Source organism: Electrophorus electricus, chromosome 14 (assembly GCF_041902795.1).
Source record: "Electrophorus electricus isolate QZ-2024a chromosome 14, ASM4190279v1, whole genome shotgun sequence".
Lineage (NCBI taxonomy): Eukaryota > Metazoa > Chordata > Actinopteri > Gymnotiformes > Gymnotidae > Electrophorus > Electrophorus electricus.
Window position 1 is genome coordinate 19,385,500 of NC_137510.1, and position 13,722 is coordinate 19,399,221.

The window sequence follows — 13,722 nt, forward strand, 5'->3', positions numbered from 1 at the left end:
GGTAACAGTCTTAGCATAAGCTGGTGTTTGAAAAACAGTAACAAAAACTTGTGTAATAGAGTTTGTCTCCCTCAGGTGGAATAACTTTGCATTATAGTAGTCTATACAAATAAAAATATTAAATAAAAACATTAAGCTTGATTCAAGATTCTGAGTCAATTTGTATTTAAACTTTTTTAATTAAAGTTAAATATAGTATGGAATTTATAGTACACAAAAGCAGCAGTACATCTTTCATATATTGCCAACAATGGCAAGAAGTATGCACTGCTTGAATCCATAAGATCAAATAAATTGTTATAACAACATAGTTGACAGTTGGAGCTCTGCAATTCAAACTCCATGTCACTTCTTAACTCAAAACTAGTTAGAATTTTTACTTTGATGAGGGGTTCCCATTATCTGACTACCATATATATTATTTTAAAAGCATAACATGTTTTTGTCAGTTAACAGTATGTTTACTGACATGAACAGTAAATCTGCAGAACAAGGCAGAACGACAGAAAAATGGAGGGGCAGCTGAAAGAAAGAGACCCACCACACCCATACCATCATCTTACTCCAGGTTTTATCTCCGATCCTTTTAAGGCTGTGAATTGGTTTTTCCTCCAAAAAGGTGGAATCTGTGCAAGAGGGAAAAAAAAAGCCCTCAATGACTTTGGAAAGCAAAGGACAATGGCAGCATTTAAAAGAAAAAGACCTTCTTTAACCTTTCATCCATTTTAAAACAGGCCTGCTTTTCACATCACCATAATGTGATATACAGATTTACAAACAGAGGCAATAAAAAATAACTACTGTGCACTCTAGAATGTTTGCAACCCTTGGTACAAATGAGCCAAAATGGCCGTTATATATAAAATGCATGAGAATTACACTGAGTTGTCAGTTAATTACCTACATTTAATCTAGAAGTTTACCTATATGCTACCAGTCCTTCGGTGGATTCAGTGTACTCAATTCATTAGCTGATGGTAGCTTGTCTTGTTCTCTTGTTTTTTCACATGTTTTATGATATAAATATATATTAAAGGTTTCCAGATAACTCATAAGGAAGGGTGACTAAATGAACACGGAGTACAGGACACCAGTCCAGTCTAACTTAAGGAGTACAACAGAGGTACTGCTCTGGTTTGATTATACATTACAATTTATTGTGAGATAAAAAAAAAAAAATCTATATATATTAAGGACCTCCTTTGGCGTTCAGAACGACAGCAAAGTGTTATGGCATAGATTTTACTAGGTATTGAAATCATTCTTCAGGAATCTTTGCCCATACAGACAGGGTAGTTTCTCGCAGATGTCGAAAATTAGATGGAGGTACTGACATCCTCTGAAGAACCCATTCTATGCCACATCAGAGATGTTCTATAGTATTAAGATCTAGGGACTGTGCAAGGCAGGGAAGCAAAGAAAACTTGCTGTCATGTTTCTGGAACCAATCTATGATTATATGGCCCTTGTGGCATGGTGCATTGCCCTTCTGAAAGTGCCCTTCTGCCTCAGGGTAAACAGCTGCCATGAAGTGATGAACTTGGTCGGCCACAATGCTTTGGTAAGCCCTATTGTGCAAACATCCATCCACAAATATCAGAGGACCCAGAGTATGCCAAGAAATCATGCTCTACACCATTACTCCACCGCCACCAGCCTGAACTGTTGACACCTGACAGGAAGGGCTCATCAAATCATACTACTTGCACCACATTCTGACCCTGTCATAAGCACAGTGCAACAGAAATTTGGATTCATCTGACCAGGTGATGTTTTTCCACTGCTCAGTGATCCAATTTTTTGAGCTCCTTTGCCCACTGGAGTCTTGCCTTTCTGTTTCCTTTAGACAGCAATGGGTAAAACAGAAATTGTCTGCTGTTATAGCCCATCCTTGTTAAGGAAAGACCAGGTGTGTGTTTTGACATGTTAGTTGGAGCCCCAACAGTGCATTTAGCTGAAATTTGCTTGACTGTTCAACAGAATGATTCTTGACATCCTCATCTGCCTTCTTTTGTCAGTGAGTTGTTTATATCCACAGGATGCCCTTTCACTGTTTTATCTTGATCACACCAGCACTAGAAAAAAACCCACATGGTAGGCAGATTTTTAAATACTGGCTCCAGCTAGTCTAGCACTGATGGCGATACTTCACTTAGATAACACTAATTTCCCATTCTAACATGGATTCACACTGAAACTGATCCACAGAAAACTTGCTTACTTATACTGCACTCTAATTTCCATTCAGAGAAGCCCCAATCATGAAAAGGCAGGCGTATATAAAGGCTATATCCCAGTTATAAACATAATGGACACACCTAACATTAATATTAACTACACAGCATTGAGTAGGGCTACCTATTTGCCTTATGAACAAGAAATTATGGAGTTATGGGCAGTAGCAAATACATGACCATATATAGCAATCATGCAGTCTAATACTCCCAATGGATGTCATACCACTGTGAATGTTAACAGCTAGCAACACCTATTATGTGTTGAAGACATTCTTTGGCTTTCCTGGATGTGTTTTACTGCTAATACAGACATATTCAGATGTAAAAGAAAACAGTAAAAACAACTACTGTGTTTACTGTGTTTCACTGTTCAGTGCTCAGTGGTTTGGATTTTGGTTTCCTACAGCCAACTTCATCTCTCAACACTTTCGCAAAGATTACTTTGTGTTGAGACTGGTAACAGAGGTACTTATTTATCTGCTCAGCTGAAGCCATAGTTTTGTGGGTATAGTTGTGTGTGTCTTTCTAAACATTCTTTCCCATTAAACTTTTTTTTTGTGTGAATTTGCCACTGCAATTAAAGTGATAACTTAATAACCTTTTTGGAACACTGCTTATTGCCTTCTGGAGCTTTAAAACCTCAAATATCAAAGTGCTGGTCCTCAGGCCTTTTTATGGCTTTTTAACCTGATCTCACTACTTGCAAAATTGCCATATTATAGAGCAAATTGTGATTTAGTTACTTAAACATTAAGTTAAAAACATTTTGATGAGGTGTCTTAATTTAGACATCCACTGTAAGAAATTAAAATAAATGGCAAGCATCTTGTGTATATTTTACTGCAATGTATAGTGTAGATGGTTTGAACAGTAGAAAACCACTAATACACTGGATATTTGTAAATGCTAGATACATCTTAGAGTTGCCAAGCCTTCAAAAATAATTGAAGCACATTTTATCCGGCATTTTTGCATTTTTGAACTGATGATGCTAATGATTCTGGAAGGAACTCTATTCCATGTTATTTCAGAAGGAAAGAAGCACTGAGCTGAGGTGAGCCTATGAAGTGCTTCTCTGTGTTGAGCTACAGTGTGGGAGCTGCTGTTGTGCGGGATCTTACTGGAGGAAGAGAGGTGGGCTCTAAGTGTCGTCCTAGGAAGGAGAGCAGGCGCCTCCAGATAAGCCCACTTCCCAGGAACATAAATCCCGTCACCAACCAAAACACACGTGGATCCTACACACACGCATTCACCCAGACATACACAGACCTGTGTCTAATTCATAGTCTGAATGGGTCCACTATTACCTGAAAAACAAGTACAGCATCTACTTGGAACTATGGGAATTGTAAGACTAAAACACATCTATTAAAACAGTATGGTTGTACAGTTTTAAAGATTATACAGAGCCAGCCATGTTCATAAGAGAACAAAATGTTCTTGGAAAGTCCCTTTATTTAGCTGAGCAGTATATAGCTACCTGACTGAACACAAGGCATTGCAAGCAACTTCCTGCTGCTGTTCATGCTGCCAAGTTACAGGAAGCAAATGGCAATCCCATCAGAACATGAACTAACAGAATACCTTTATTACACCAATAGAAAAAATCCACTTACTTCTTCAAAGGAAGACTCAAGGTTCATGCCAAATGCCACACCCATCATGCCAAATAAGGACAGAGAGAAAGTCCCCATGGTGAGCTGGAGGTTCAGACGCATCATCACATTTCGATGACTAGTGTTAGAAACAAGGAAACTATAAGAGAGCCTGGTACATAAACACATGATCTCTGCAGATGCCTCATTTTAGTCATAGGTTCACTAAAGAATGAATAGGTAAACAGTACAGATAAAAAATTGAAAAGCACACACAGTATGAAGTTGTTGGCATTTGACAGGCATTTACACATTCTTTTCAAATGGATTTGTGTTTGGTGGTGGGGGCGGGGGGGCACTAATAATTTATGCAAATATATTTAACAATAAAGTGTTTTAAAAAGACCCCAATCTGTAGAGGAACCTAATTAATGATGTTGGTCTTATTAATGTATTTAAAAACAACACCATGAATAAATAATAACTTCTTTGATAAAAATAAAATTTGCTGGAATATTAAAGATGAGAATGAACAAATCAAAGATGGCATTGTTTCTGTTAGTGTGGACATGCCATCTGTATATTACAGGTACCTGTCTAGGTTGATGAAGATGACACTCTCTGAGTCATCAATGAGCCCCTTCATCTCCCGTGCTTTATTTCCAAGCTCATCTGCCTGCATGAAATAGTTCTCCAAGAGCAACTCCATCTCATAAGCATGATCTATGTGTAAATTACTCTCCTCACTGCCTCCATAGGCAAATGAGCACACACATGCATTCACAAACACATGTACAAAACCACACATGCATAAATTGAAATGAGCTTTAAAAAAGAGAGAAAACCATAATTGCAACATTATCAAGCTATACAATTGGTTTATATAATGCAGCCATTTGTCCAAATGCAATAAAAAGGTGAGTGTTCATTTCACTTACAACACACGTGGGTCAGTCCATTTGGTGAGACACAGTTCCTCAATCAATTCATCTTCATCGAGGATCTTCAACAGGCTGTCCTTAAATACTTTGATGTCAGTTTCCAGTTCAGAGAGGCTACGTGGAATTCAGTTATTGGAGTTTAAGGCAGATAGCCAACATGCTTAAAATCAGACAAATTACCATTTTAATTTTATTTACGTGAATAGCATAAAGATGCAAACTGAAGTCAGAAAAACTTGATTGTGTGCGCTCAATTTTCTAAACCTAGACATGGGAAACAGTGCTTCAACAGCAAGAAGGCCAAAATTAGATTTAGATTACAAGCAAAACCTTATGACAAAAGCAAAACATTATGACAAAAGCAAGCATTTACAAGCAAAACCTTAAGACAAAAGCATTGTGACAAATGCTTAAGACAAAAACATTGTGACAAAATTATGACATTATGACAAAATTATGACAAAACCCTTATGACAAAAGCAAAACATTATGACAAAATGGAATTGTTTTCTTCTCTAACCTCTTACTGTTCAGGAGAAGCATGTGAAGTTTACTGCGGTCTGCAGAGAGAAGCTTGGGATCCACTAAGGACTCCAGACAGTCCAGGATCTGAGGCTGCACCTCATTTAACCTTGTCTGGAGTGTGCTTATCTGTATCAGAACACACATACACAGGAGAGCTCTCCAATCCCATACACACACCTAAGTCTCTGGCCATGTTTTTCCACCAGAGGTCAAATATTCTGGACAAAGATATCATCATCATCCTCTTTGTCAGAATAAACATGACAAAGCTTCCTATTCAGAATCAACACATGACTGTATGTGGTTACAATTCAATGAGAAAACAAGTCCATTGTGTCACAGTTTTACTCTAGAACTACTTGCTTGCTCATCGCAACCTCAGTACATCACCAAATGCCAATCATTTACCCTGTGTTGCAAAATGGCCTCCAGGGCCCTGAACTCAAAGGGCAGTGAGTAGGTAGCCAGGGCTCCATCTCCTGCTAACTGGGGTCCGAGCTCCAAAACCAGCCACTTCTCCAGACCCAGCCCACGGAAATCCAGCACCATCAAACACTCTGGAGTTATTACAGCTTTGAGGGACTTCAAAATACAGAAATAAAGACTATTTGGAAACTACTCTTGCAATTACAGTTTTCCAGACTTTTTTTCCTTTGATCACAGCAAAGACGTGAGAGAATGAGGTTAGTTTATAGTCTGTCATCTCATACATTGGATGGTACAAAGCATTAAGATAGCAAAACTTTGAAATGTGTCACTAGAAATGACTCTGGTGTTTGCCTTTAGCCAGCAAACCACTAATAAAAGAAAACATGACATACTTCCATGCGAATGATGATCATATTACTGCGTGATGTGATGCTGCTGAGGTGTTGGAATCTCAGGTCTCTTGCCTGCAAGCCAAGCTCCTGATAGAACTCTGTTTTCTTTTTTTCTGAGGAAAGAAAACAAATGACACTTGACAGCTCTTATTTACAACAAAAACACTGCCACATTGTTTCTGGACATGAGTGAATAAACAAACTTACCAAATGCAGTGACATTCCCATCTTGCTCAAATTTCATCTGTTGAGCAAAACAGTCCCTGCTTAACTGGTCTCTCTGGCATTACACACACCAAACATCTCCTGTCCTGACCAAGGATATGTGCCTTACACATCTGAATTATCATGATTATATGGACAGAGAGCGCAGCTGTTAAATAAACACTCAGACAGTAAGCCAGTGGCCTGACCCTATGATAGCCCTGATTTCACACTCACTTTAGCAGATTTATATACACCACTGTTAATACAGCAGCAAAGGTATCTACAGTTAATACATGATTGTGTTTCAGTTCTTACAAAGCAACTTACACTATGCAGGCATGCTAAGAGACAACCAGATATAGCTGTGGCTCTCTAACCACTGGGCTGGTAGCACCACCCACCCCAAGCAGTTTGTGATCTTACCACAACAAAAACAGGAGCCACACTGGACAGTGCTGCATGAGAGGCATCCGTAACTCTGTCACGACAAAAGAGGGCTGGGGGGGGGGGGGGGGATCATTTGCGTGCATTTTATTTTGCACAGAAACAGAGACAAGTCAGATCAAGTATATCATTTAACATTAACCCTTGCTTTGCTGCATTTCTAGATTAAGTTTACTTTTCATATCACTTTATTAAAGCCATTATGTAAACGCTCATTCTATATTTATTACATTTATAAATAAATAACAGGTCTACACCAAAAACCGTGAGACTATTTTTAGGTTATAAAATTCTGTTTAAAGAAACTTGCGTTCAGTGGTGCACTTCCCAACAATTTCTTATCATTGTTATCAACATTTACAAATACCGTTGGGTCTTCGCCACGTTGCCCCTCCCAGAACAAGATTGCTTTGCGTTCCTTTCCATGAAGACGTTGATTGATGAGCAGAAAGAGGACGTTTTAAATGTGATCTTGAGCTTTTTAAAGTCCAACATCTTGTAAAGATTCTAGCAAGACTCTCGCGACATATACATCTCATACACGCCTCCATTGTAGTCAAAGAATGGAAACCCCGTTAAAAGTTCATTTTATTTTCCTGCGACATGTTAGTTATAGTAGCATATTCCAGATGTATCCGGACAAAACTTAATTACTTTGACTTAGGCTTTGTAATAAGAACCATGTGCGTTTAGTTTGACTTTCTGGATATTCGAAATTTGGTTGTTGCGTTTTAAACTTACAAGAGAAAAGGCCAATAAAAAACCCAAAAAATGCAAACCAAGAGAAGCCATATGCTATAGCTACTTTGCTAGTTTGAATAGTGCACAAGCAATGGAGATAAACAGCGCTATGCCCGCTCCTCTTATTCACTCACTCTGCACTGTCCATGTATAGTACGGTAAATTATGTAAGATGGAAGGTATTCATCTTTCAACATAATGTTTTTTTTGTTTTGTTTTGTTTTGTTTTGTTTTACGAAAGAAAACTGCACATGTCTTCGGAAGTACGTAATGACGAACAACACCAGAATGCACTGGGGTTCGTAGAGCTATACGGAAATGGAAATGTCATTGGTTAGGATTTCAGCGCGTCCGAAAACGACGATCTCCGCCCACATTTGCCCACTATAATCTTTAAACAGCTAGACACATGCACAAATTATGTTACCTTAAATAGTAAATTTAAGGAAACAAGGCAGGTTTGTAATAAGTGTAATCAATACGTAGATCTAGTGATATCGATTTTTAAAATCCTTATTCAGTCTGTTGCTGAGCGTTGGTGCATTGATGGCGACGCACTCATGTAATTTGCTTTAGATCAGTTATACTCCGATCCTCTATGACCAGTGATAACAGGCTGCAATGTATTACGTTATCCTCAATAGAATGAGTAACTCCAATTCTTCCTGTTTGTGTTTGAGCATCGTTTTATGAGATCTGGCATTAGATTTGCATTTTTTCTTTCTGCGATTTTTCTTAATTTTTATTTTTGCTGGAAATGTTTCCTTCGTGCTATTCTAAGCCCAAGAATGGGTCTCAGTTTAAGATGTCGTACACGAAAGTTATATTTGGAGTGTTGGTTGTCTATGTGCTCCATACGTGCTGGGCCATATATGGCTTCGTGTATACAAAACCGTGTGAAGGTGCAAAAGGTGACCACTGCGTTACATCTTATCTGACTACCAAACCGAGACTGCAGGTGAGAGAATATTTGTTTCATATATGGTCTAAGTTACTGTATGTATTGTATTCTAAACGCATTGGTCTCAATGCAAAAGCTTAGTTTCTATTCGACCCTGGACCCTAATGAAGAGAGTGCGCACAGGCTCTTGCTCAAAGTGGACAAATTTGAAATTCACACCAAGTTTGAAAGGCAAGTTATTCGTTCTAAGTAAATGCATGAAATGTGTTTTTGGTTTCCCCATCTGGAATATTTATGTGTATACTTGATGTAAAATAGCAATGTTTCATATTAGCATATCATTTTGCATATAATTTATCAGCAGCATTAACATATTATTTGTTATGATACAGATTAGATTATTTGAAAAACAAAAAACAAGACACACTTCTGCTTTTGTGCAGCCCTGAGAAACTATTTACACTAAACTGCCCTCCATCTTCTCTCAGTATTACAAGGTTTGTTTCACATTACTGCATGCTCTGTCTTGGAAAAAGAAAGGTGACCGTCTCATTTCCTGAGATGACTAAGAATGGGACCATCCATGCAGTGGTGTTTGTACACAAGAGTGGAGTATCACCATGGAAGGACAGTAAACATGTGCGACTTGTGACACGTCTCACCTTTCAAATGACTCCTCTTGCTCCAGCGGGTAGCCCTGGCTCTACTGAAGAGGCTCATAAGGTAATGCTGTGCAGTAATTACTAGTTTTTGGTGGCCATTCAGGTAAAGTTGCACTAAACCCCTTTTCTGTGTTCTATTATGGCTGTAGGGAACAGAAGAACCAAGGCTTGTGTCATACTGGAAATCGCACATTACTCTAAACATGATGACAGAGGACTTCACTTTTAATAACGCAGCAGTGCCCAGTGATCTGCGCAGATACATGAAAATGTGAGTTTCACACCTAAACCAATCCAGTTTGTGCACAGTAGCTGAATGAATTATAAAGGACAGAGTAAGTTATGAATAATATAATACTACTAAATTAAATTATGTGATACCAAAGTTTTGTAACAAATTCACTATGTTTTTATTCAGAGTTGAAGATGGAAAAAAGGACAAAAAGAAACTATACCTGCCCCTTTTACTCATTGATGAAATGCGAAGCAGACTAAAAGACTTCAATGTATGTAAAATTACAGTGTAATACTGAAAATTATAAATGCTTTTGGTGAATATATAATTTTTATTCCTGTATTTTTTGTGACTTTTATGAAGGAGATAAACATTACTACAAAAGCAGCCCCCCTCATGATATCATATGATACAATAACGCTTCGGAAATTTAGAATATGGATTCACATCCAAGCTGTCATATTCTCACTCAAACATTTTGGTAAGTCATTTTTTGTACTGTTAAAATGCTTTAGACGTGGTGGCATCAATTTAACATCAAATCTATATTTATTGTCTATAGACACATTTTCAGCATATAATAATTCATTGCTCTATTAACTAATTTAAATATTTTATTATATTATTTAATATTTATGAGTTTTCAGGATTTTCTGAGAAGAACCTTGATGAAATTAAAGCTATGTTTGTTGAGAGTGGCGTTCATATCTTGGTTTTGTCTATCTTGGTGCCAGCATTCCATGTAAGATTATTTCTATGTCATGTCAATATGAATACCATATCTTTTGTAATCTTTATTTCCAAATATTTTACATTTATGTAATCTTTAACATTGTATATTCGTGGTGATTTCATAAATGCCTTGCAATGTTTTATAGCTCTCATTTGAAGTCTTTGCTTTTAAAAATGATGTGAGCTTTTGGCGAGGGAAGAAAAGTTTAGCTGGCATCTCCAAACGATCAGGTGCGATCAGTTTGCCTTAAATACTCCAACTTGAATGAATTGTGAGGTTTAGTAGTGGAAAAACTACATACAATCTAAAACCCCATGTGCTCTTTCGAACTGTGTAGATTTGTTAAGCCCAAATGTTCTGCTCACCAGGGTTCTAGAACTGAAATGAATGTAGATGTCAGTCTAGTTAATCACAGTTACTCTTCAGATACTTGCTTACATGAAAAACAGCAAACATTTGTTTCAAACTGTGTTTCTACAGTGATCTGGAGGTGTTTGAGCACTTTTGTGATATTCCTTTATCTGCTAGAAGAGAAAAGCAGCTGGCTTACTCTTATTCCCATGGGAGTTGCAGTTTTAATTGAGGTATTGAAGCAGATTTGTCTGTTAAATGCTGCTTTCACTAAATGTAATCTTTTATTCTAAAATGTTTTTCCCCATGTCTTTAGTTGTGGAAAGTCAGCAAAGTCTTTGCACTTCAGCCCAGTTTTAAGGTAAATTCTTCTAATGATTAGTAAGTCTGATTTCATTTAAGTATAACCTTAATATTACTGTAAGTCATTTCAGTAGAGTATCCTATGAAACTATTACATGGTTAAAAGAGCTCTATGTACAGCTCAGATATGTGAGTTTCCTGCATGCATTGTAGATGTGCTGGAGTATTCCAGCAGATTATTGTTCACTGTGCTGTCCTCTTTAGGATGAGAGAGATGAGACTGAGCGAGCAACAGAAGAATATGATGCCAAGGTAGTGAAACGATTTGTCACTGAAAAGCAATGACAAAAAAGGAAAGTAAAACTTAGATGACTTATCTTAATATTTTTCCTTTCTCAGGCAATGAAATTCTTGTCATATCTAATGTATCCATTGTGCATCAGTGGGGCCATGTACTCTTTCTTATATCTCAAGAATAAAAGGTATTGTACAATTTGACTGTTAGTATTTTGAATTTTAAATATTTGCTAGATTTTACTTTATTACTATTGTCTATTTTCATATTCTTAGTAGTTGGTACTCTTGGACCATAAACAGTCTTGTCAGTGGTAAGTTTTTAAAAATAATGAATCACTCTTTTTGCAAGTTTATTCTTTTTCACTGAGTGTTAAAATGTCAAATAAATTACTTATTATTATTTTTAATAGGGGTTTATGCATTTGGATTCCTATCTATGGTCCCACAGTTATTTATAAATTACAAGGTTTGTACAAGGTTTAGAGTTCACCTCTAAATTCACCTCTAAATTGATTGCATGTTAAGGGTCTGTTTTGTGTTTTGTTACAGCTAAAATCTGTTGGCCAACTTCCAATTTCAGTATTGCTCTACAAAGTAAGTTTATATTGATGGTTTGATATCAAAATATGAATCTACCTTCAGAAATATTCAGTTTTAAGTAGACTATTAATGACTGTTAATATGTCTTATACAAAATTACAGGGCCTGAACACATTTATAAGTGATGTATTTAGTGGAATTATAACCACTCCTGGACCCCATCAGTTGGCTTGTTTCAGAGATGATGTGGTCTTCCTAATCTACCTCTACCAGCGGAGGTATGTAACCCTATATAGCTAGATTTTAGAATACACTATTGGGTATCTCCAGTTAACTTTAACATTGTGACTTTTGAAATATTCTGATGACTGCTTTGATATATTTCAATCAACAGGCTAGTTTCTGTTTGTTACAGCTTGTATTTCTGATACATATACTTTTAGATATTCTTATTGCTATTCTCATAATGAATCTATCCATTGTATTTCACATTGTGTAAATGTTAAGTCACTTATTAATATGTTACATTCTGGCCAGGATTTACCCTCTGAACAAATCTAGAGGTCGAGAGTATGGGGCTTCACATAGGAAGAAACCTAAGTCAAAAACACATGAAGACTGACTACATGCATCAGCAGAGGTACAGGAAATGCTCAAGCTATGAGCATGTATGACTGTGAAGTAGCACAGTCACTGAGTGTGAATATGGAAGATGACTGAAACATCTGTCCAAACTTCCTCTCTGGCTCTAACTTTCTTGGGCCTGAAGACTCCCATAGTATGCAGTCTAATACATCTACCATATTCTAAAGCTTGAGAGACCACAATTTGAATGTAGCCCTACTGCATGACAAGTCATTTGACACTGAGTGCTTTGGTTTTAAGAAAGTTTATTTTTATTATTATTATTATTAAATCTTCTGTTAAACTAAACAGTTTAGCCTTAACATACAGATCATGTAAACTACATATTACATCCCACCAGGGAAAAATACTTGCTACATTTACTCTCAAATAATTAGTGTAACTGCTCTAGACTCATAGTCACTGAGAAAGTGACTATGCATGCAAAGGCTCATCTGGATTAATATAGGAAATGACCTACTTCACCCAGAGCGTTAATGAAACCGCTGCTATCAGCATCTAGCAAAAATAGTGTCAAACCTGTGAACCAGACACCTATGATTTAACTGGCTTCAACTTAATAGATCAGTACATTTTTAGCCTACAATCTAATGCACTAGATTGTAAGAGGCCCTAAACCTATAGCTCAATACAGATGCTGCATTTGTTTGCAGCATCACCTGTGCTTTAGATTCCTCTAGTGTTTGTTTAGAGACCGCTTCATAACTGAGGTAGACGAGAATATACAGGAAGTACTGTAAAGAAAACAAATACATTTATCCATAAGGCAAGCCATGCTTCAGTTTGTTTGTTTTAAATATAATTGTTTTGAAAACATTTAATCATGTCTAATAAAAATCTTAATGAATTTTAATTGAAACTTGATTGACAGAAGAATGTGCTGTTTTTTTCTGTTGTCACATAATAGCTCTCATTCATATCAAACAGAAAAAAGCTTTATTAGGGCCTTAAAGCAAACACTTTGGTTTAGATAATTCCCACCCAATAGCAACTTAATACTAATCAGTCTATAATGGTTTAAACTCTTTAGATCTTTCATTTGGCTCAATTTGTTTTTGATGTCACCAAATGAGTTATTACCTATGAGAGTTGGATATTGGTGTCATTTTAGCTTTGATTAAGAAACACACAAAATCTTAATGAAGATTTAGTGCTGATGGCCGAGAAACATGTTTATTCAGCATAAATTATCTTCAAAGTAAGCACTTCAGATATAAAATTGTAAAAGTCTTAATATGGGAGTTCTCACCTTTCATTTGTCATCAAAGTAAAGAAAACATGACCAACAGTTAAAAACTGGTGCTTTCTGCATTGTTCAGTTATTAAACCTTGAGTTATCAGCTTGCAAGGGGTTGCAACAAAGGTACATAGGCCAGAGTGTGAGCTTTCCTTAATACTGAACAGAAATTAATTATGAGCATAAAATGCAATACAAGAGTGAAAATAATTGATGAATGAAAAATATAAAAAGGTCAAAACCACAGTGGGAGCACATGTTAAATGGCCCTGGTAAACTGGCCTTCTGAATATTGTAGCCATAGGTT

The 13,722-nt window shown here is 36.7% G+C and overlaps 2 protein-coding genes across 3 annotated transcripts; one reads left to right on the forward strand and one right to left on the reverse strand.

Annotated features, from left to right (window-relative positions):
- Positions 1-159: 159 nt before the first annotated feature.
- On the reverse strand, positions 160-7,767 carry mrs2 (magnesium transporter MRS2). The gene is made up of 11 exons (XM_027023211.3): positions 7,138-7,767; positions 6,750-6,823; positions 6,327-6,363; positions 6,120-6,232; positions 5,707-5,880; positions 5,294-5,424; positions 4,771-4,887; positions 4,426-4,578; positions 3,854-3,971; positions 3,359-3,472; positions 160-626 (listed from the first exon to the last, which is right to left on the reverse strand). The coding sequence occupies exons 1-11, from the start codon at positions 7,319-7,321 to the stop codon at positions 555-557; spliced, it is 1,287 nt and encodes a 428-aa protein (XP_026879012.2). The 5' UTR covers positions 7,322-7,767; the 3' UTR covers positions 160-554.
- Positions 7,768-7,853: 86 nt separating this feature from the next.
- On the forward strand, positions 7,854-13,042 carry LOC113585626 (lipid scramblase CLPTM1L-like). 2 transcript variants are annotated; one of them, XM_081695952.1, is made up of 17 exons: positions 7,854-8,469; positions 8,549-8,647; positions 8,953-9,135; positions 9,224-9,345; positions 9,493-9,580; positions 9,673-9,790; positions 9,957-10,051; positions 10,188-10,272; positions 10,523-10,626; positions 10,710-10,754; positions 10,961-11,008; positions 11,096-11,178; positions 11,267-11,304; positions 11,404-11,459; positions 11,543-11,587; positions 11,696-11,811; positions 12,071-13,042. In XM_081695952.1, exons 1-17 carry the CDS (start codon positions 8,269-8,271, stop codon positions 12,153-12,155), a joined length of 1,611 nt encoding a protein of 536 aa, XP_081552078.1. In that variant the 5' UTR covers positions 7,854-8,268; the 3' UTR covers positions 12,156-13,042. The 2 variants fall into 2 exon arrangements, with proteins under 2 accessions (XP_081552078.1, XP_026879026.1); XM_027023225.3 differs by lacking the exon at positions 8,549-8,647 and having other exon boundaries at positions 8,333-8,469; positions 8,949-9,135.
- The last annotated feature ends 680 nt before the right edge of the window (positions 13,043-13,722 follow it).